General features: G+C 43.5%; 2 protein-coding genes across 5 annotated transcripts; one reads left to right on the forward strand and one right to left on the reverse strand.

The window, feature by feature from the left end:
• The first annotated feature begins 235 nt into the window (after positions 1-235).
• On the forward strand, positions 236-8,017 carry mak16 (MAK16 homolog (S. cerevisiae)). Its single transcript, XM_030059544.1, has 10 exons — positions 236-458; positions 1,727-1,776; positions 1,984-2,093; positions 2,487-2,551; positions 3,370-3,521; positions 3,688-3,742; positions 3,878-3,952; positions 5,407-5,520; positions 6,202-6,267; positions 6,447-8,017. Exons 1-10 carry the CDS (start codon positions 444-446, stop codon positions 6,702-6,704), a joined length of 960 nt encoding a protein of 319 aa, XP_029915404.1. The 5' UTR covers positions 236-443; the 3' UTR covers positions 6,705-8,017.
• A 1,217-nt stretch (positions 8,018-9,234) lies between these two features.
• Positions 9,235-22,751, reverse strand: LOC115364889 (ras-related protein Rab-14-like). 4 transcript variants are annotated; one of them, XR_003928726.1, is made up of 9 exons: positions 22,619-22,751; positions 21,998-22,056; positions 20,000-20,053; positions 19,041-19,218; positions 15,867-15,933; positions 14,991-15,078; positions 14,760-14,790; positions 9,568-14,307; positions 9,235-9,528 (listed from the first exon to the last, which is right to left on the reverse strand). XR_003928726.1 is itself a non-coding variant. In XM_030059558.1 (8 exons), exons 2-8 carry the CDS (start codon positions 22,047-22,049, stop codon positions 14,130-14,132), a joined length of 648 nt encoding a protein of 215 aa, XP_029915418.1. In that variant the 5' UTR covers positions 22,050-22,056; positions 22,619-22,751; the 3' UTR covers positions 9,235-14,129. The 4 variants fall into 4 exon arrangements, 3 of the variants coding, with proteins under 3 accessions (XP_029915418.1, XP_029915419.1, XP_029915420.1); XM_030059558.1 differs by having other exon boundaries at positions 9,235-14,307; XM_030059559.1 differs by having other exon boundaries at positions 9,235-14,307; positions 21,998-22,053; positions 22,619-22,737.
• Between the last annotated feature and the right edge of the window lie 826 nt (positions 22,752-23,577).

Here is a 23,577-nt window from a genome sequence, read left to right on the forward strand (position 1 = left end):
ATATGACTTTTAACTTTAGGTCAAGTAAAAACTACAACGTGTCATTTCCTGAATAAACTGTAACATTATTTGGTAAACCTTGCTGTTCATTGTTGTTGTTGTTGTTATTATTATTATTATTTATTATTGAAAAAAATACTTATATGCAACATTGGGATGACTTCTCATGTATGTGTTACAGAAGAAGTGTATTTTTTTTTTTTTTAAGTGACGTTGTATCGTCTTCCACGAGGAAGGAACCATCGCGGCATTTCGCGTGACTTCCAGACTCCGAGACTTCACACGGGCAAACAAAGATGGTGGCTGCCTGAACGTCCATGTGGCTCCGGAGACCGAGCAGACCCTTTACAACTTCTCTTTCAGTTTAGATTTTTTTATTTCATTAATCTCAGTAATCTGTCCTTCAGTGCTGCTGCCGCCGGAAGCTCCGGGACGATCCCAGAATGCAGCACGACGACGTAAGTGTGTTCCTTTATCCTGAAGCAGCTGATTAGCTCTGATGCTAACGGCAGCGGAGGCTTTAAACCACGCTTCTCGGCTCAATTCTGAACTTTTGGAGTGAAATGAGCCTTTAAAGAGAGCAGGAGCCGTCTCTGTAGCCAGGTGTCCAGATGTTGTCTTCACCTCACAGCTGTAGAGTCACAGAGGGTTTGTGAAGCGCTCAGGAAGCTAAACTAAACCTGATTACCTGACATGATGCTCGTGTAGCCAGACGTCAGATCAGAAATCAGTAAGTGAATAATCATGTTGCTTATTAGCAAACATAATTAGCAGATAAATCATGAATTATGTGTGTGTAAATAATTAGGGGCTGGTGGTAAATTCGGCATAAAAAACATTTATCAAACAGCAGAAAATCAAATCTCTCCTCTGTAAGAGTCCCAGGATCCGCGCCGGTGGGAAGCGGATGAATCTTTGTTCCGCTCATTAAAGTCTAGTTTTCACACAAACTGTCTGAGGTGGATGAGCTGAATATTTGCCGAATCACAGAGGATCGATCCGTCACAAATCCGAGTCACTTTCTACCCGGTGAGGGTGTGTGACTCTGCCGATAAGCAAGGCATTGCTGATGAATAGACGGATTTTTGAAGGGAGTCTGGCGACCCTCAAAACCCAGAGCCAGCTGGGTAACAAGGTGATCCGGGACAGACACGGACAGTCTCACAGCCACTTCTGTGTGTGTGTGTGTGTTCTGTTTTTTTTTTTTTTTAATTTTTTTTTTTACAAATGACTTTTTTGAACTGGTTCATAAAGTTTATCAAGCGGCTGAAACCAGTCACACCAGCCGACATCAGCATCCGGCTGCCTTCACTCATTATTAAGGCTTTGACTTCTGCCTGTTCAGCTGAATCAGTGTGGTGACAGAAATGAAGAAAAGATGGTTCAAATCGCGTATCAATACTGGGACCAATACCTCCGCTTTGATCCGGAGGCCTGAAAGATAATTTTTCAATATTAGTTCTCTAAAATCAGTTTAATAATGTCTCTGGGAGTTTTTTTCCTGCATGCCTGCAATGTGTAACGTTAGACAGCCAATCACCAGCTTCGTTAGATCTGGGTAGGAGCATGCTGCGTGCTCATTGGCTCACTGATGAGATTTACTCCTCAGGTATTGATATTTGGTGCCAGATGCCATGTGCACCTCCTCAGTGGGACATGTTTCCAACAGTTAATCCTGGTGTGTGTGTGTGTGTGTGTGTGTGTGTGTGTGTGTGTCTCCCCTCAGGTGATCTGGGACATCATAGGAAACAAACAGTTCTGTTCCTTCAAAGTAAAGTAAGTCTGAAGGTTATTCTCCACCTCCTTGTTTATTCTTTTTATTTCCTCCTTGTTGTCTTTTTGTTTTGCTCGCACGTTTCAGGGCCAAACGCTACAACGTCTCGTCTTTCTGTGAAAACGAAGACAAATCCACTGAAAAGGGAAATGAGATTTGTAAGCGTATGATCTGCTGCTGCTGAGTCCTGTCACTTTCTGTGCTCACAGGACAAAGAGTCAGAACTTCTGCCGTAATGAGTTCAACCTCACGGGGCTGTGCAACCGCTCGGCCTGCCCGCTCGCCAACAGCCAGTACGCCACCATCCGGGAGGAGAAAGGTGAGCCGCTGCTGTCTGGAGGGTTTGGTGGAGTGTGTCAGGGAATATCAGGGTCACCTTGTTTGTCCCGTTCGCTGCATCAGCTGAAAAACAACAACAGACTTTAGTGACGGAACGTCTGAAACAGGCTGCAGCTAAATGATTATTGTCATCATCGATTCAACTCTAATTTTTCTGATTAAGTCATGAATTATTCAGTGTCTAAAGTGTGAAAAATAAATCTAAAGTTTGAAGCATCAGGATCAGACAGCGGTTGGTCACTATAGTCTTTTGTCGTTTGACTCATCTCAGCATTTTTATGGTGGAAAAGGGTTTGTGTCTTTGATGAAGGTGTGAGCTGATGATGATGATGATGATGATGATGATGATGTGTGGGCGTTCCCGCTCCTGCAGGTCAGTGTTTCCTGTACATGAAGGTGATCGAGCGAGCGGCGTTCCCTGCCAAGATGTGGGAGAAGGTAAACACTCACGAGTCACTCCAGCATCAGACTTTATTTATTTTTTGATATTTTTTAGTATTATCTCAGGATGGAGGGAACATCAGCAGACTGCGAGAGCTGTTTGATTCCAACTTTACATCGAGTCGCATTTATTTCTGCACATTTGCTAAAGTGTAAACTGGCAGGAAATCACTTTTTTTTTATTGATAGAGAGTTAGGGAAGCCAGAGTGTGAAGGTTTTCTTCATCCCTGCGACTTGAAGCTCAGCGGTGAGCGGCTCCAGGAGAGGAGCTGTGGGCTGTGAGGGCTCGGTGAGCGCCCCCTGGCTGTGTGGCAGCTCCCAGCAGGGTGTCCTAAACGCAGCTTCCAGATCAGCACATGAACACATTAAAGCCGACACGGCCTTCGCTGAAATAAACACTTCAAAATAAGACAGATCCGTCCGAAAAGCTCAACATCGTCTTATATCACAACTCTTAAAAACATGCATATTATCAGCAATCAGGTTTTGTTTTGTTTTGTTTGGTTGGTAAAGATAATTGATAACTGATAAATGGACATTGATCTTTCCACACATCAGGTTTTGGCTTTTGTGCAGATCACATGAGACATTTGTTCAGCAGGATGTTGCACATGAATGAATGTTAACTGAGTTGTAGCCCATTTAAAAAATAAGTAAATAAATAAATGAATAAAGGCTTTAGTAAGATATTAGTGCAGATATGTTGGTGTCCATTAGGTTGTGCAGAGAGGTTATATCACTTTTAGGCAGAAAATAATGTGCATGTGTGTTTGTGTGTGTGTGTGTGTGTGTGTGTGTGTGTGCGCGCGTGCAGGTGAAGCTCAGTAAGAACTACGAGAAGGCGTTGGAGCAGATCGATGAGAACTTGATCTACTGGCCTCGCTTCATCCGACACAAATGCAAGCAGCGCTTCACCAAGATCACCCAGTACCTGATCCGCATGCGCAAGCTCGTCCTCAAGAGACAGTGAGTACCACGCCGCCGCCGCCACCACCGCCGCCGCGTGACAGGACGCCCCAGCCGCACTGAAACACCGCGGTTTGATGTGAAATGAATTGGTCCAACACTGATCTACAGACAGACAGACAGACAGACAGACAGGCTTGTGACTGTTTCCTGTTTCCTGTTTCAGGAGGAAGCTGGTTCCTCTGAGCAGGAAGGTGGAGAGGAGAGAGAAGAGGAAGGAGGTGAGTGTCTCGTCTCATCTTCACTCTTCAGATCTGGAAAAACGTTGTCTTCCTGTGTGGAGTGAGGGCGGTGTGTGTTTTGCTCACGGCTGACGTGTGACTCTGTCGTTGTTGTTGTTGTTGTTGTTGTTGTAGGAGAAAGCTCTGATCGCCGCTCAGCTGGACAACGCCATCGAGAAGGAGCTGCTGGAGAGACTGAAGCAGGGAACGGTACAGTTTGACCAAAATGTCTTTCTCATGTTTTTAACGTGACCGGCTGCCGTCCCGCTGGAAGAAGCTCCGCCCCCTGATAATGATTTTAATGATTCAGGATCCACAAATTTATAACTGATGTAGCAACCGCCTACTAACACCCTAGCAACCATCAGCAACACCATAGCAGCTCTCTAGCAACCACCTAGAACACCTTAGCAACTGCCTAGCAACACCTTAGGAACCCTCAGGAACACCATAGCAATCACATGGTAATACCCCCAAACACCATAGCAACCGCCTAGCAACACCTTAGCAAACCTCAAGAACACCATAGCAACCACCTGACAACACCTTAGCAAACCTCAGGAACACCATAGCAACCGCCTAGCAACACCTCAGCAAACCTCAGGAACACCATAACAACCGCCTAGCAACGCCTTAAGCAAACCTGAGGAACACCATAGCAACAGCCTAGCAACACCTTAAGCAAACCTCAGGAACACCATAGCAACAGCCTAGCAACACCTTAGCAAATCTAAGGAACACCATAGCAACCGCCTAGCAATGCCTTGGAAAACCTCAGGAACACCATAACAACCGCCTAGCAACACCTTAAGCAAACCTCAGGAACACCATAGCAACTGCCTAGCAACACCTTAGCAAACCTCAGGAACACCATAGCAACCGCCTAGCAACACCTTAGCAAACCTCAGGAACACCATAGCAACCGCCTAGCAATGCCTTGGAAAACCTCATGAACACCATAACAACCGCCTAGCAACACCTTAAGCAAACCTCAGGAACACCATAGCAACAGCCTAGCGTCACCTTAGCAAACCTCAGGAACACCATAGCAACAGCCTAGCAACACCTTAACAAACCTCAGGAACACCATAGCAACCGCCTAGCAACACCTTAGCAAACCTCAGGAACACCATAGCAACTGCCTAGCAACACCTTAACAAATCTCAGGAACACTATAGCAACTGCCTAGCAATGCCTTGGAAAACCTCAGGAACACCATAACAACCGCCTAGCAACACCTTAAGCAAACCTCAGGAACACCATAGCAACAGCCTAACAAAACCTTAGCAAACCTCAGGAAAACTATAGCAACCGCATAGCAGCGCCTTAGCAAACCTCAGGAAGACCATAGCAACTGTCTAGCAACATACTTGCAACCACCCAGAACACCATAGCAACTAGTCACAAGACCATAGCAACCACATAGCAACCACCTGGAACACCATAGTAACCACCTACCAATGCCCTAGCAACCATTCTGTAAAGCACAGCAACCAGTTACCAGAACAACTACAAACCAATGAAACAGGTTTGATCTGCGCTCACATGAAGCCGTGCAGCCTGATCTGTGTGTGTTTCTAACTGAAACCACTCTGCCTGTGTGTGTGTGTGTGTGTGTGTGTGTGTGTGTGTGTGTGTGTGTGTGTGTGTGTGTGTGTGTTCAGTACGGAGACATCTATAACTTCCCGGTCCACGCCTTCGACAAAGCTCTGGAGCAGCAGGACGAGGAGAGCGAGTCTGAGTCTGAGGCGGAGGAGGAGGAGGAGGAAGATGATGAGGTGATGAAGGCTCTACATCCTGGAACTGTCTGCATACACACAGTTCTTTACATTATTGATTATTGATTATCTGATTAGGTACTCTGGTTATCCGGCTCAGGGGTTTGCTGCAGATCCCATCTTTTTTTTTTTTTTTTTTAAATCTAATTCTTTACTGATATTCCAGTTTTTATGCTAGTTTTCTGATCACCTTTTTCCCCAGCAAATTCACTTGATTTCTTTCAACAACACAGGGAAGAGGTGATGAGAAAATTAACAAAAAAACGACCTGAAAATTATCAGGAAATTAGTTTTAAAAAATAAGAGAAATTGGGAAAACGAGCTACAAAGTATTTGTAATGATGTAATGATGAAAACGATGTCTTTAAAGGTCAGATCAGTGATGCTGGATCAGACTTTCATAAATATTCAGATTAAAGAGAAATTAAACTGCTCAAGGCCCCCCGGGGGTCCCTGAACCGCACTTTGAACCCCCTGACTTTATACAACCAGATGAGTGAGATGAGCGGCTCAGGTGCAGCAGGTGTGCCGGCGGAGCTGCTGAGCTCCAGCAGGGGGCGCTGTGTCGCCGGGGAGCAGCGTCAGGTGTTTGCCTGGCTCATGAGCTCCTCAGCAGACCCAGGTGTGTGTGTGTGTGTGTGTGTGTGTTTTCCTCGTGTGACTGACGTGTCGGCTCTGCAGGACGTTGGCAGGAGGGAGTTTGTGGCCGAGGACGAGGTGGAGGAGAGCGACCTGAGCGACTTCGAGGTGACACACAACATCTATATCTACACACACACACACACACACACACATACATCCATTTTTTTACACATACATGTATATATGTGTGTGTTAGGGTTATGGTCAGTCTGTCTGTGTGTGTGTGTGTGTGTGTGTGTGTGTGTGTGTCACATGTTGTGACCTCTGACCTGGTCTCTTGTCAGGAAATGAACAACCTGCAGGCGAGCAGCGACGAAGAGGAGCAGGACGATGAAGATGCAGAGGAGTCGAGTGAGGAAGAGGAGGAGGAGGAGGAGGAGATGGAGGTGGAGACGAAGGCGAAGGCGAAGGCGAAGGCGAAGGCCTCGGGCTCCAAAGGCAAATCTCCCGCCGGCGGCTCGGCGGCGAGGAGGAAGCGAGCGTACGTGGAGATCGAGTACGAACAGGAAACCCAGCCGGCCGCCAAGAGCACGGCCACGTAGCCCCGCCCCCCGCCACCACGCGCCCTGGACTGTCCTGCAGGGGGCGCACGCCTCCACGCAACCTGATTGGCTGACAGGCCACAGGTGTGCCAAGTCGGTCGAGTTAAAGTCACGCTCCCTTTTCTTTGTGTTTGTTTTTCTCAAAATTGAACTCAGCGTCTGTCATCACCAGAGGCTGGAAAACTCCGGAAAAAAATGCTGAATATTTTTGGAGAAAAAACACAGAAATATAAGAAAGAATCTGTCAGTCTGCATCACAGACACTCTCATTTAATCAAAGCCTTTATTTTGAAGGACAGGGATGGACAGCTGTTTCCTCGGTGCGGGACGGTCTCGTGGTTTTTAGGTTTTTTTCTCTTCTAAAACTCTTCAGATGCAAAGTGGGCGGAGCCACAGGTTCTGCTGCTCTGCGTTTGGACACACCGCTGATTTCCTCCGAAACACGAGGAGCCGCTGAACATGACGTGACCACAAAAATAAAGAAATTAGTGAAAAAGTTGCACAGCCTGGAAAATTAAATTTAAAAAAAGGAAAAGAAAAAGAAATGTAAAAAAAATCCAAAACAAAATGAAGAATGACCTGAAATTAAGCAACAAAAATAACTCCTGAAAATTACAGAGAAAAAAAAAAAAAAAAAAACCCTAAAAAAAAAAATTTTAAATTAAATTGAAATAAAAAAAAAAAAGAAAAGAAAACTGGCCAACAAAAACATATTTTTTCGTATACCATCATTACATATAATAGTTGTCTGGACCTTTTTCCCAAGTTTTTCTCATTATTATTATTATTATTATTATTATTATTACCATGATTAATATTAATAATGAGGTTTTTTTTTTAAATTTTCAGGTCATTTTTTTTGCAACTTTTTGCTAATTTCTTACGTTTTTAGGGGTCACATCTTGTCCTCATGTTTCTGAAAGAAGAAGAACGGGGTTGTGAGTTTCTGTGCTGACAGGCGGAACCAGGAGAACCAACAGAACATCGAGGAGTGAGAACAAACCCACGATTCAGTTTTGTGTTTGTGTCGTCCTGCGGCTGCTCGGCTCGTCGTCGTGCCGCAGCCCAGACCCGTGAGCCGACCTCGGCCCCGACACCTCACGTCGCTTTATTTACATGTTTATTTGTTTTTTATTATTTAACCCTAAAAGCTGAGAAACTAAGAGGCCACGAGCTCAGAGGGCATGAATGTCAATAAATCCATTTTGCTAAAAAGAAAAAAAAAAAGTCTGTATGTTGTAATTCCAAGCTCACTACTTTTTGTAAAAAAAAAAAAATGCAGAAAGCTTTTATTTTCTGTAAAACTTGAAATACAGTCTCATTTGTTTTCCTGTGCCTACATGAAGCGCAGTAGTGAGGGAAAAAATAATAATAAAAAACATTAAAAAAAAAAAAAAAAAAAGGTTTTGGTGTTGCAGCTGATTTCTTTTCAGACACATGGACGCCGGCTGAAGTCTTTTCTGTCACCGAAAACACAACCAGAGGGAAATCCCACAGCTTCAGAGGTTTGTTTTGTCACTTTGACGGAGCCAGGCTAACAACTCCCATAGACTTTAAGTCTTTATGCTAAGCTAACAGGAAATGCTACCCATAGGAGTTGAACTACTGGACGTCCAGAGGCGGAAATGAGGATTCAGTCGGCTTCAGTCTTGAGATAAAGAACTTTGTAAGGAGTTTTCAGCTAAAACTAAGGCAGTTTTAAGGGTGTGTGTGTGTGTGTGTGTGTGTGTGTGATGTTTTCAGGCTGCAGTGACCTCTGACCTCCGCTCTCACTGGGTGCTGGTAATTTTGGTAAATAAAATCAGCCTCATTTTTAAAGTGACTGAGTGTACGTTCCTGCTAAACACCTGAATGTAAATATTTTCTGTCTTTGTTCTGAGTTTGTCCCCGAGTGTGACGCCTTCACTTCCTCCCAGCTCCAAAAATTCTCCTTTATTTAGAAAAAGTAGATTTTTTCCCCTTAAGTGACCGTGTTAAAGTGGTAAAATTACTACAAAAAACTCGCAAATTTATGAGAACAAAAACCTCAAATTCTGAGATTATAAAGTCACAAATTTTACAAGAAAAAATGAACTACAAAAATTTGTTATCTTTTTTCTGGGGCAAGGAACCACAAGACATCGCCGTGACTTGAGACCGTTCACAAGAAAACAATTTAAATTTTTTACTATCACAAATTTGTGATTTTATAATCTGAGTTTACAACTTTTTCTAATCAGTTTTTTCCTCATAATTTAGTTTTTTTCTTTATAACCTGAGAATTTTCAATTGTTTCTCTTAAATTTGACTTTAGTCATTTGAGTTTTCTTCTAATAAATGTATGACTTTAAAATCTCAGAATTTGAGTTTTTGTTTGCTCATAAATGTCAGTTTTTTCTCCTAAATCTACAACTTTAACCGTAAAAAATTCCCAGTTTTTCTCTTTTATTTTTTCTCCCTGTTGTACCTCGCAGTAGAATCTGGTGCAACGTCCAGTTTTCCACCGGAGATGCAACTGGATCAGCTGGACAAACACACACACACACACATATACAGTATATGTACTTTATTTACAAATATCAACTGAATCCTCATGGTTGTACAATGAAAGGTACAGCTGAAGAAAATCATTACAGATATAGAATATAAATATCAAAGAATCATAAGAAGCATGTTTGTTAAGCCTTTCAACATAAAATCAACAGACGTCGCAGAAAAGAGTCGAATGTACAGAGCACGTTACCGCCGGCGGGCGGAGGCGGGCCGCGTCTGTCCGGCGCCTCCGACACAAAACTGAGAAACACTTCCAGAAATTTCCGACACGTCGCGGGGCCGCCGGGATCACCTGTCAGGATCACCTGCCGGGATCACCTGTCGGGATCACCTGCCGGGATCCATCCGTCGATCTGAGGAGCTGATTCTGCTCCACTTCTGGTTTCAGAGCTGCAGCATTTCAAAGCTTGAAATTAGAATTTTAAATTTTACATGTTTACAGCGCCCCCATCAGGCCGATCAGTGAAACACCATAAATGCTGTGTTTTTTGTTGTAAACACAAACAAACTGAACACTGGCAAACCCAGCAGCTCAGGAAGGTAAGGCTTCATTTTGTCCTGTTAAAAAGGTTTATTTTTCATACAAATCTTTTTTTTTTTTTAATGTTTGTTTTTACATTGATTTAGATTAAAACTTCCACTAAAATTTTATGCGGCGGCTCTGCTGTAACTAGGCATGCAGCAAAATCTCATTCATTATTTTCTGATTATTAAAAATGCTTTAAAATGGCCTGTGTTCCCCTTCATTAGCAAAACGTGGTGACACTGATTAAAGAGATTTTCCAATGTTTTGGGCAAAATCCCGTTTTTCAGACTTCCTCAAACGTCCAGAGGTGGAAATGATGTCCAACATCTGGTCAGTCTGAGGAAGTCGGGAAAAGGGGATTTTGCCCAAAGCGTGAAGGATTCTTTTAAAGGCCTATTCACACCGAGTCCGAAGCAAATAAACACCAAAGAATAAAATATTCACAAGGTTTTTCTGCACCAAAGCGATTCAGTGGTGATGGAGTCGGCTCCTCGACTCGGAGCTGCAGAGTCCAGACGACATCAGGAGGAGGAGCCGACAGACAAAAGTACGTCTAGCGTTTCCCCCGTCTCGGCTAAATGTCGCTAAGAGGCGGGAAAACGGCGACTTGACATGACATCACCAACATGACATCATTTACATGAGCTGGATCCATCAATTCCCAGATTTGAAACTGGAGTCGGAGTCGATTCCTAAAACGCGGATGTCGTGCATGGCTAATATTCACAGAGAAGCCGCCACGGAGTTCCAACTCATTCTCAGGAAGTGTCCATGTATTTATTTATTGATTTATTTAAAGCAGCAAAGGGTCAAGTTCAGAATCAAGACCCGCTGAGGTAAGGACTTCCACCAGGTGAGCCACCAGGGGGCCTCGTTCTCAGGGAAAGCTATGCTACTGAATGAAAAGTGGAATCTCAGGTTTGTCTGAGCGCCTCGGCGCCGTGGATGGATTCACATTTTGCCAGCGGTCGGTCGCAGCCTCAGGTGTTCTGCTTCTGGCCGTCAGCCGCCGTTACCGTGTTCAGACCAAACGCCGAGCTGGTTTTTCACGCGCCGCTGTTAAAAACAAAATCAATGCAAAGACGCAAGTTCATGCTGGCCGATGTAAATGGTGCAAATTCCCACGTCAGGACTGATGAGAAAATGCAAAATTCGTATTATTCATGTATTTGCCAGAGTTGAAATTTTTCAACTCTGGCAAAAAAAAAAAAAAAAAAAAAAAAAAAAAAAAAGGCAATGCAAAAAAGTGAGACACAAAAACTTGGTCTGAACACAGTTTTGGTTTCTATCCTGTGGCTCATTAAGTTACAGACGAAGGAGATCGACAGCTCCATGGACACGACTCCAAAAAAAAAAACAAAAAAAAAAAAAAAAAAGTTTATAGAGATAAATCTTTTTTTTTTTTTTTTTTTTAAACTTTTTCAAAAATTTTAAATGTCGTTGTTCATGTTTTTTCTTGCCAAAAAGACTTGGCGTGAACAGACCTTTGGTTAGAAATAACATTATTTCTATCAGGCCACACCGGCAGGGCAGGAGATTTATCAGGGTTTTTTTCAGGTTTTTTTGTTTGTTTTTGGATCTGAGAGCCCTCACCCCCGACGTTTCTGTATTTCCTGTTTCATCGTATTCCCCGGCCTCCTTCTCCTCCTCCTCCTCCCCCTCCTCCTCCTCTTCCTCCCTCACTGGAAACAAACTGGAGGTCTGACAGCCAAACTAAGTGTAAATCTGATTTTTCACCCCTAACACAGAGGAACAAGAGCAATTTAAAGTCATTTCATTTTAAAAACTGAAAATTTGAAATTTGCTAGCTAGCCAGCATTGGAATGCATCAACAACAAAACAAACAGACAAACAAACAAATAAAACTAGTGACCGACCCAGTTAGCCTGAGCAAACGGGTGGTGCAGCGCGAGGATCACACTCAGTCCTGATCCCAGAGTCGCTCAGCCTCACCTCTCTGGCGGCGGTTTAAGGCGAACCTGCGTTTTCGTCGCAACTCTGATTCACTTGTTTACTGAAAAACTGGTGCAGCGCTAGCAAGAAGCAGAACCACCTTCAGTTTAGTTCACTGATATGAAAACAGACATGAATTCGACGCCGCGGTGATGGATTCTCCTTGTTGCACTAAGTGTGATCCCGGCCCCAAAAAAAGAAAAAAAGACAGGAAAAATCAAAACAACGGGTGCTAATCGATGAAATAAAACTGGGCTACTTCCACTTGCGCCTTATGCCCATCCCATGTCAAGCACTTAAACAGGAGGGATGCAAAATGGCGTCACATCACATGACACCTTGTGACAGCGAAGGACACTGGGCGACAGATTACAAAAATAAAATAAAATTTTAAAAATAAAAGACATGCAGCCTGAACTCACGGTCAGCAGAGGGACCAGTAACAACATTCTGGTTCAGGTAAGTTATTGTTTTTCCTTCATCATCATCATCATCATCATCAGTTTACAGCCTGGCTTGTCGTGTGTCTCTGATTGGTCAATAACCAATGTCGACTCCATCAATGAATAACTTAATTCAATTAAAAGATTAAAAAAGGCTAGCAGGCCAGTGTTGAGTTACAGTGATGGTGGGGGGGGGGGGGGGGGGGGGGGGGGGGGCTGTGTGTATGTGTACATTTGAATGAATGTGTGTGTATTAATGCATCTTATGAATGTGTATGTGTGTGTGTGTGTGTGTGCATCTCAATGTGTGTGTTCAGGTAAGGCTGTACGAGTAGTTGTGTGTCTGTCTGTTCTTTTGTTTTTCAGTGTGTGTATGTTGGTGTGTGCATCTATCAATCTGAGTACCTGCATGCGTCTGTGTGTGTGTGTGTGTGTGTTGCCATTTTCCTGTCTATCTGACCCACTTTCCAACGGGGATTAACCTGCTCTCTGGGTGTTTGGACTGGACTAAAATACAATAAAAAACACATCGAAATGCAGCCGAGACGCCGATGACCCGATGACCCTGAAGGCCTCGTCGCCGCTCGGAGGGGCTTCCGGCCGCGTTGACAGCAAAGTGTTACGTGTTATGAGTCTCCAATCCACATGCAGAGACTGAAACGGATCCCAACAGGAAGCAATCCACAAACAACAACACGGAGGCAGGAACACACCGAGTCCAGCAGGCGGCGACACCTTCACCGGATCGGGACGTCGGGACGCTCGTGGAGGACAAACACGCAAGACGAGGACTTTATGGGCGTTAGTATTAGTGGAGGGAAAGAGCTTACGATTTGGAAACATATTGAAGAGACATTTTAATACTCGGTGTGACGTAACAGCGGCCAAATCCAGGCACACACTCGTTGAAGCAAATCCTGCTCGTGTGTTTAAGTTTTCGCAAAAAGTTCCCCGCTGGAAAAGGTTCGTGACGACAAGCCGAACCTAAATATGACATTCATTCCAGATCGTGTGTGTGTGTGTGTGTGTGTGTGTCTGAATTTGGGCCAAGGGTTTTCCAGATTTGGTCGGGCGTGGTCCAGTTTGAGGCTTCAGGGGATCCCGATTTATGTAGAGCGTGATCCAGATTTGGACATAGATGATTAAAGCCAAGACTTGTCCAGTTTTGTTCTGAAGGTAATCTATTCTCAGGTTCAGGATAGTCTCGATTCGAGCCTTGGGCAATCTAGATATGAGTCAAGGGTAGTCCAGTTTTACGCCGAGAAAGGTTGAAATTCGGATGGTCTGGATTTGAGTCAAGGGTAGTCCAGTTTTACGCCGAGAAAGGTTCAAATTTGGAAGGTCTGGATTTGAGCCGAGGGTGATGTTGATTTTGGTCTAAAGTGGCTCCGATCTGGGCTCAGGGTGATTTGGAGTTCTGAGGGATCCAGTTTGGGCTGAGGTTGATCCGATTTAGGCCGACAGTGGTCCAGATATGAGCCATCACTGATCCATTTTGCCAAGAGCGGTCCAAGAGTGATCCAGATTTGGGGGCGAAGTTTAGTCCAGATTTGGGCCGGCGTCGGGATCGGGTCGCGGGTGTTTAGATTTGGCGGAGGGAGTCCTGAAAGAGCAGGAAAGGTTCAGATTTGGCCGTCGGTGGTGGCTGGATTTGGACACAGGTGTTTGGGATCGGGCTGATGGGAGGCCGAGAGTGATCCGGACTGATCCGAGGGAGATCCAAATTGAGTAGAGGACGGATGATCCGGATTGATCCGAAAGTGGACTCTAGTGATCGGAGGGCGGTCAGGATTTGGCTCAGGGTGGCTGGATTGGGCCACTGTTACGTTAAATGTAATCCAGCTAAATGATCTCTAAGTCATCCACACTCCAGATACGAGACGCATGTTAGTGCCTGGTGGAAAGGGGGTCTGTGTGTCTGTATCTGTCTGTCTGTCGGTCTGTCTGTCGCTCTGTAGTTTCCGTCTGTAGTTAGCAGCTGCAGCCCTCCTTGGCCGGCTGGCTGTCGGCGTTGAGGCGTCCTCCCTGCGGCGCCGACGGTTTGTGCTGGACGCCCGACTCGGCGGCGTTCAGGTCCAGACTGCCATCCTGGATGTTCTGGTAGATGCGCTTGGCCGCCTCCAGGAACGCCTCCTCCACGTTCTCCCCTCTGCAGGGAGGAGAACAGAGGAGAATGGAGGAGGTGAGGAAGGCAGAACGATAAAGACACAACAAAATAAACAATGAAGAGTTGTGGCAAAAAGTTCCCTCATGATTTTGAAGATAACAAAAATAACACAATGTCACACATCCAATCCACTTCATTTGGCCAAAACTCAATTAACCTCTGATATTATGTGTGATGTACAGAAATGCACACAGACGCTGAAGCACCACCTTGTGGCCAATCAGTGCAATTACAGAAAAATAATGGAGCAATGAGGCGAATGAGCAGTGACCAACACGGTGTGTGTGGATCAGGGCTGATCAGTGGACCCACCCCCGATTTCACTGTTTGGGACGAAAAGACAGCGAGAACAGAGTGGGGTGTGTGTGTGTGTGTGTGTGTGAGAGAGAGATACAGACACAGTGACGATAAGTGAGTGAAAGATGTGCACTTACGTCTTAGCGCTGGCCTCTAGAAACAGCAAACCTGAACAACAGGAAGCAGAGATCAGAACCAAAGAGATCGCCAGCTCTCACTCACTCTCCCTCACTCAATCACTCACAACTCACTCACATACTCTCACTCACTCACACTTTCTCTCACTCACACACTCACACACACTCACACACACTCACACACACACAGTTTGCTCTTGTGTGTCATGCAGCAGGAAACACACTCCTCACCGTTCTCTTCAGCAAATTGTTTGGCCTCCTCGTACGTCACGTCTCTCTGAGCCTCCAGGTCAGCCTTGTTACCAATCAGGATGATCACCTACACACACACACACACACACACACACACACACACACACAATACATACATTAAATCGGTATACTTGTTAATGATTTTTTTTAAAAATCAGATTGTGATAATGTCTAGCTCTTGCTCGCCCTCCATCGCTCGGCACCGCCTGAAACAGCCTGCGTGTTGCCTTCAGTGTCGTCCTGTAAACTCCACACTTTACAAGATTTTGCCCAGAACAGACGGCAGGCCGATCGTTTTTATTTATTTTTACACAAGCTTCACTAAAATAACGTCGACGTGACTGAACCTGACTCCAACCCCTACATGGAACATGTTTACAGCTGTTACCATGGCAACAGGAACCACCCAGAAATCAGCTGAGAGGTGGAGGTGAGGTCAACAGCATCTGACTGCAGCCTCACAGAGATCACCAACATATCACACTGTCCTCCGTAGCTTTATATCCATTACATCCTTTATATCCGTTTCTTTATATCCATAAAATTCATATTTCAAGGTTTTTTGGCTGCATTTGAAAAGATGAACCTGATAACTTTCAATGAGCACTTGTCATAATTATTGATATTTTATAGATTTACATGATGAATCAATTAATCGGAAGGTAAGACACACAGTCAGTAGTTTCCACCCCGAATAATAATTACAGTTTTATTTGTGGAGCATTTTTCTTTAATAAAGTTCACAAAGTGTCTGTCAAGGAGAAAGGCAAATAAAAATAAGATATAGAGAAGACTCTGTGTGTGTGTGTGTGTGTGTGTGTGTGTGAGAGAGAGAGTGTGTGTGTGTGTACTCACTGTGTTTGGGTTGGTCAGGTTCCTGGCGTCTGTCAACCAGCTGCTCAAGTGATTGTAAGTACTTCTCCTAAACACACACACACACACACACACACACACACACACACACACACACACACACACACACAGAGAGAGAGAGAGGAATGAGATAAAAAGTGAATCTTGTTCTATTAATAGCACACAGATTTATATTATTACACATGAGAACCTTCACTTCATCCATTCATTTCCTCACGGCAACAAAGTGAAGCCTCTTTCTAATTTTAAAGCAGGAACTCAGAGGTTTCTGACACACATCATTTTGTTTTTAAAGTTTGTGCCAGCAGTCCAGGTTCCTCTGTTTTGTTCCTGTTTCCTTTTCAAACGGTACGAGAAGGAATGGCAGAAAATGGCTTCCAGAGTCACATGATCAAACCAACGTGCCCTGCAGCAGCACAGTAAACCTGATCAAACGTGATATATTTCTGCCAAAGTGCACCTTCATCATCACAGCGACACACACACAGTGTTCCCACAGCATTTCTATACTCATCCAGTGGTGCTGCTGAAAATACACTGCCCAGATCAAGACACCACAAAACAAAGAAGGTGGAAAGAAATGTGAATTTTGGCTTAGATTATTTACATTTTTAATGTCTAAAAGATAAAGTTATAAGAGCTTCAGACACACCTGTGTGCTGCCTCATCATTCTGACAACACCACATGCTAACTCAAACTGACCAGCACGTCTTTATGCACCTGTCTGAAGAAACTTTATATGCGTTAAATGGTGAAATATGTCTGTGTGACTCTGCTGGATGTGATTAGAACTGATTGGATTCCTGTGATTATTCTTAACATCAACAGTGCCGACACATTTTCTGATTTGCCTGAAAGACTGAAAATATAAAGACTAAATGAATTTTGGTTGCAGGTTTTTAAATTCATGGAAGAGGTCTTTAAAAAACCTCTGTATTTAAAAGTAGAGCATATTCTGCTGGGAAAACCTCCAACTGGTCTTAATCAAGACGAAAATTATTTATTCAGAATATTGAGAATCACAGCTCTGAAGCAACTCACAAAAGGGTGGAAAACAACTAAACCCCCAGATCTAACAAAATGGAAAACTACGATGAAAGAAGTAAGTAATAACTCACAAAAATATGGAAGATGTGTTTGAGAAAAGGTGGATGTTAGACGACCATAAATTATAACTACATCATCAAAAGGAATATATGTGCATATATGAGTTGAAAGTATAAAATGTCTGCAGTATCCAATTAATCCATTTTTTCCCCTAAATTTATTTATTTACTTATTTATTTTTGGTAGATTTCAAGTAAATTTGGTTGTTTTTTGTCTTGTACTTTTCTTCTTTGTGTTTCTTTATTTTAAAAAAAATGTTTTTGACATGAAAGGCAATTGTGGAAACAGTTAAGCTGCAGATATGTCAAGAATAATTGAAAAAATTAAGTATATAAAAAAAGAAAATATTGCGTGTTTTCATCACAGCGCTGCGTTAAACTTCACTCTGTTTCCTTCCTATACAAGCAAAAATACAAAAATAAAAATAAAATCGTAAAGGCGTGCACAGCAGCAAGCTTTAGTTGTGCCTGCCTCGCCACGCTGTCGCCTCCCTGCTGCTCTGTCTGGGTTTGTATCATCAGACTGTTGTTTTTAAACTAACATGCAAACTCATCAGCGGTGAGGGTGACAACAAGATGCAAAAGAAATGGACAAACAAAAATGATCTGTCTTTTTCTCACTCTGAGAGCAGTCAAGTTCATATAAAGGAAGTGATATATCACCTCAACAATCTGATGCAGCTCAGCAGCTCTGCCATCAATTCTACCTTTTAACAAAGTTTAGTTTAGTCATGTTTATTTCGAATATGTCAGTAAAAACAAACAATTCTGCAATTTAAACCATAGAGAAAGACATACAAAATGAATAACAGATTCAAATAGCAAAAAAAGGAAATAAACAAAAACAAAAGAATCTAAACATATCCGAAAAGGAGTGAGAAGAAGTAAAACGTATATACTCTCACCCCTCTTATAATGACTTACATTAAATAATTATTAAGTTTATAATGTTCAGTTTGAGTTGACATTGTGCAGAATGTGTCACCTTAATTCTGTGATTATTACTGAGGTTGTAGTGTAACTGTTGTTATTAAATTCATGTTTAAGTTCATGTTTTATAAGTTAAGGTTTAATAAGTTACGTTCATGTAATATAATTTATGTATTTCAGCTAAAACCAGGTTTATAATAAGTAGAGTTCATGATTTAGTGATGTAAGTTATTTGTGTTCATATATTATTTCACTTCCTGTCGTAACACCTTTATTTTGAAAGGTCAAGGTCACAACCTGAGCTTACACTCCGGTGTGAGCTCAGGTAGGAAGCAGCAAGCAGCAGTCAGCGAGGTGTGTTTGCTCCGTGTTTCTCTGGTCACAAGAGACTCGGACATTTAATAAGAAGATATAAGGACCTTCTGAAGATTCAAAGCCTTTATTCCTTCATGTAGCTTGCAGCCAACGAGGTATTTATTCGTTTGTTTGTTTTTGTCTGAATTTTACTCCGGTAAAATGTTTCTTATACATGCCGTGCCTGGTGTTATGTTGTGTTGTTAATGTGATGTATTTTGTTAATATTTAGTTTTCACGGTGGAGTTTGAGGAAGAGTGAAGCCGTCTAATAAACCCACCAGCTGCAAGAAAAGCACTTGTGTCTGTAGATGCTTCCAGAGAGTTACATGTAGTTTGCAGAGGTCTGCTACTGAACTGCATTATACTGAGAGGTGCTTCTCATTTTTTGTCCTCCCCATTTATAATCAATGAGGGGGGACAGAATAGTGGAAACAGCTGTCAGTAAAGTGCAGCACTAACTATGAGCTCAATGTCAAACACAGAAGTGAATGAACACCTCTGTTACCGTGACAACAAGACAAGCTGAGCATTACAGGCAGCAGGAGAGGAAACTTTACGGCACAACAGCTGGATTAGATTAGATTAGATTATACAGGTGGGGCTGATAACGTGACACTGAGTGTGTCTGGAGCTGCAGGTGTGTGTGTTGAGTTCCAACTGTAAACTCAGTCGATCGATCAACCATTTGGCTGTCACATAAATTAAACGATTCATGGTTCATTAGCGGCTGTGAAGCGGACTGAAGCACCTGGTGATGTCATACCTGGTGATGTCATACACCATGAGGGCGCCGGCGGCCCCGCGGTAGTAGGACCGGGTGACGGCCCTGAACCTCTCCTGACCGGCCGTGTCCCAAATCTGCAGCTTCACCTTCTGACCGTGAACCTCCATGATCCTCGTCCCGAACTCCACCCCGATGGTGTGAGGGCAGTCCGCCATGACTGCACACACACACACACACACACACACACACACACACACACACACACGCTTAATATACAGCCGCATGACAGAAAACAGCAACACTGGTGTATATAGTAACTTTCAGAAACCCATGAACACAGGGTCAGGCTTTTATTGGGAAATGTTTTATTTAAACCTGTGAAAAAAAAATCCCTTTTTTTTCTTTTGAAACAAAACTAAAAAAGTTACTTGGACTTTTGAATGTGTTTTTGTTGAAATTTTAAACTAATACTGGTAAAACTATTTTTTTAAAAATATAAGAGAAAAATAACCACAACTTTCACTGATTTTTTTTCTTACATTTATCATTTTAGAATTTTTGTTTTACGTTTTTGGAGATTATTTATTTAATATTATTATTATTAGTAGTAGTAGTAGTAGTAGTAGTAGTAGTAGTATTAGTATTATTGTTATTAATTATAAATAATTTTTTGAGGGAGTAGTAGCATTTTATTTGTTTATTTACCTATTTACTTACACCTGCACCATCTTCAAAAGTGGAGATTTTTCAAAAGAAATAAAGGGAATTTTGTCAAGACAGATAAATAAAACCTGTCACATAAACGCCCCGGCTCCAGATGGTTAAATCTCTGGCCTTAATGCAAAAACTGCAGTCTGCCATGATATGAAACGTGAGGACATATCAGATATGAGCCACTGCACAAATGTGGAAAAATACTGAATTACTATTTCTGCTGGAACAAAGAAAATACAAGAAGAAGAAGAAGAGGAAGAGGAAGGAGCAGTGGGAGGACTCACATTTCTTCTCTGTGAACTGGTGGAGTAGACAGGACTTTCCTACTCCCATATCACCTGAGAGACAGAGAGAGAGAGAGACAGAGAGAGAGACAGACAGAGAGAGAGAGAGACAGACAGAGAGAGGGAGCAGTCAGACGGAGATAATCACATGAGGATTTCGTGCCGGACGCTGCGGCCTCCTGCTGTGGAGAATCGAGCCGCTCCACCTGACTCCTGAGCGCTCGACACCGTGTGACCAAAACTAAACCGCTCAGCTTCGGCTCCGAGCCGCACCACAAACTCATCCAGTGACTGAGGATTACAGTCCGGGGTTAGACACAACAGAGCCGGGCCACAAGTCGACTCATCCAAATTTATGTTTCAAACGGATGCAAAAAATAGAGATTTTGACTTTGTATGTCATATTGTCATGTGTGTATTTGACAGCTCTGTCAAACAAGCCCCTGTTCACTCATCCACACAGAACGTGCACGCCCAAAAGTGCACGTGCGAATCACCGGTCACATGATCATGCCTGCAAAGATCCCCATCAGTTTGCAGCAGGACAGTGGAGGTGAGAAACAAAACAAATCAAGAGGAAAATCGTGACTCCTGAAAAGTTGCAGCAGAAGGTGGGAGAGCCGTGGCTGCCCAGAGAACCCATTTCATTCAGATACCTGGAGGTCAGAGGTCAGAGGTCAGGGGACCCCGCTGGAAACAGACATGACAGTTTTTCCGTCACCAAAATTTAACCAAACTTTGCAGCGACATTCAGCCGCCTCGCTAACAGCCGAGCGCGACACGCTTGGTGCCGACAGATTCCTCTGGTCGTCTAGTTTCATGAGGCCCTTTAAATCGATTCAGTCTGGCTGCTCCTCAAGAAGAACATTTAACCCTTAAACTCCTGAGTGACAACCAGGCTGCATCTCACCTGCTGCTGCAAGGAATGCTGGGTAAACTAGGTGAACTGTCCTGGACAGAACTAGATTTGTGCTAAAGTGCATCTTACGAAGGTGGACTAATCATCTCCATCAACATTTTTTATGTGCATTTTACCAGAACGAACAAAAACGTTTGATGGAATCGGCTCCATATCGAATGAAATCCCAAACATGCAGCTGAATGTTAGTAAGCTCGCTCGAGTCGGGTTCACTTTTTACTTGATAAACAGAAACATGAAAATTCCCGCTCTGCTCTTTGCAGATATGAGACAGAGGAACGTCTTTCTTTGGCTCCTACACGCAAAGAACGGAGGGGCAATATCAGCCAGGAAAACAGCAGCGCAACTTTACATTTCAGAAAGATTTGGAGGAAAAAACGTTTGCAAAACCAGGCGCAGCCACGCAGCTGGCTGACCAACTGGTTGCCCGTAGCAACGTAACATCATCCCTCACACCCCGATGACACGATGCCTCATCAGTCGCTTCAACAGATGCTATGAAAGCACGTTTTCATTCATTTGTATTCGATGATACTTTAGTCACGATATGACAGTATGGAGATTTTACACATTTTGCAATATGCTAGGTATTGTGATAACACCGGTTGTGATTTATTACCTTTTTCAACTTCAGCTGTTTTTTGTTCACATATGAAACATGTAAGTCTCTTATTCAACATGTGTTTTATCTCAGGATGGGACAGACTGACCAAGTCTGTCAGAAAAACCTGTCAGACATGTTGCATCGGTTCTTGGTGACACACTATTGACAGAATATCGCCACACAAAATACTGTGATAATATACTGCATTGATTTGCTTCCTCATCACACCCAAGTCATCCATAACCCAGCAGAGCAAGACATCGTCAATCAGCTGTCAGACTGACACTTCAGATTGAGTCCTGGACTTTACTTAAACTGGACTTCAGAAGAGGATCAGTAACTTTTAAATAATAATAATAATGATAATCTGTGTGACTGAGTGATGTGATGGATGTGGCCCCGGGCTGTTGGAGCCCAGTGTCCCCCCCGGGGTCGGTGAGGTGGTGAAAGCTGCGGCTCCGGCCCTCATACTCACCGATGATGATGTATTTGAAGATGTAGGAGTAGTTGTAAGGTGCGGCTGTCATCTTGCTGCTGCAAAAAAAACAACAAGAGCACATGAATGGAGCGTGTAAACCACAGTGTGAACTAACCACAGCCCGCACACACACCCTGCCAGTCCACCACAGTTACATGTCAGATATAATATCTAATATATGTGTAATATGTGTCCTTTTGTCGGCGACGCACCGAGACACAGAGCAGAAACGGCTCGTCTAAAGCGACAAAACAAAAGGAAGCGGTGAGCTAGGCTAACAGGAGCTAGGCTAACAGGAGCCAGGCTAACAGGAGCGAGGCTACACGGCTAGCTGAGCTTTAGCATGTCAGCTCAGACACCGTGACAGTCAGTGGCGATAACACGCCAGATGTTATTACACACAATCAGCTGACTTCCTCCGAGCAGAGGCAGACGGAGTTCCTGGTGGCTAGCTTAGCTTAGCTTAGCTTAGCTCCGCGGCGAGCCGGCCAGCAGTCTCCGCCTTGCTAACTGGCGCTAAGCTAACAGCGGGAGGCCGGAGCTGTCGAGCCTCCAGCGGGGACAAGAGGCTGGTAAAATGGACGACCCGGAGGCGAGAAGAAACCCTTCGTCCTTCACCTTCAGTTCGAGTGTCTGTCCAAACCGGCGGCTGGATAATTCCCTGGTCAGACGGACAGCGAGTCTGGTTAGCTCGGTAGCCTGGTTACCCGTCAGGAGCCTGTCTCCACTTCCGCAACTCTTCCTCTTCGGCAGCACCCGCGGGTAACATCGCGAGACTTGCTCGTTGGAACTGCCGCCCCATGGACGAGAGGCCGAAGACGTTAAAAAAAAAAAAAAGAAAAAAAAAAAAGAAAATAGAAGTAAAGAAAAAATACGGAAATGTAAATATTATTGTTGTTGTTGTTGTTGTTGTTAATGATGACAACAACAACAACAACAACAACAACAACAACAATAATAATAATAATGATAATAACAATAACAATAAAACAACAACAACAAAAAACTAAATAAATACGGAATTTACATGAAAATGTGCACAAAAAAATTTAACACAATGTGAAATATACACTTAAAATGATAATAGATACAGTTTTCTGGACATTTCTCCCTCAGTTTTTTGATAGTTTAAATTTTTGATAATTCTCTCTCTGCCTCTCTCTCTTTCTGTATTTTTTTTTTTTTTTTTTGTAATTTTCTTTGTTTGTTTGTTTCTTCCTTCCTTCCTTCCTTCCTTCCTTCCTTCCTTCTTTTTTTAAGCTAATTTCTGGGCCATTTTCTCCTAACCTTTTACTAATTTCTTGCACATTTTGGAGTAGGTTCTTGCCAAGCTGGTCGTTGCCTTTTTCTCCTTGTTTTGTTGAGATACACAAGTCCAGTTTGCAAAGGGTGAAGGTGTTGAACAGCTCCTCTCCTGGAGGGGCGGAGCTCCGTCCTTCCAGAAGATGCTGCCTCAGCTGGTGGTTTGATGATGATGATGATGACGGTGGAGAAAATCTAAAATGTGGTTGAGCTGTGGTGAGTGTGAAGGCCACAACATCATGATTTACACCATCATCGTCCTCATCAAACCCTTC

The sequence above is a fragment of the Myripristis murdjan genome, chromosome 9 (genome assembly GCF_902150065.1).
Source record: "Myripristis murdjan chromosome 9, fMyrMur1.1, whole genome shotgun sequence".
Classification (NCBI taxonomy): domain Eukaryota; kingdom Metazoa; phylum Chordata; class Actinopteri; order Holocentriformes; family Holocentridae; genus Myripristis; species Myripristis murdjan.

What these genes read in the sequence shown, in the direction of transcription:
- mak16 (XM_030059544.1), top strand. An exon ending in AGAGACTGAAGCAGGGAACG is followed by an intron (nt 3,953 to 5,406) that starts GTACAGTTTGAC and finishes GTGTGTGTTCAG; the next exon opens with TACGGAGACATCTATAACTT. An exon ending in AGGAGGAGGAAGATGATGAG is followed by an intron (nt 5,521 to 6,201) that starts GTGATGAAGGCT and finishes TCGGCTCTGCAG; the next exon opens with GACGTTGGCAGGAGGGAGTT.
- LOC115364889 (XM_030059558.1), bottom strand. Translation starts at nt 22,049, where the DNA reads ATGACAGCCGCACCTTACAACTACTCCTACATCTTCAAATACATCATC. An exon ending in CCAGTTCACAGAGAAGAAAT is followed by an intron (nt 19,219 to 19,999) that starts GTGAGTCCTCCC and finishes GTGTGTGTGCAG; the next exon opens with TCATGGCGGACTGCCCTCAC. An exon ending in ATGGTGTATGACATCACCAG is followed by an intron (nt 15,934 to 19,040) that starts GTATGACATCAC and finishes GTGTGTGTTTAG; the next exon opens with GAGAAGTACTTACAATCACT.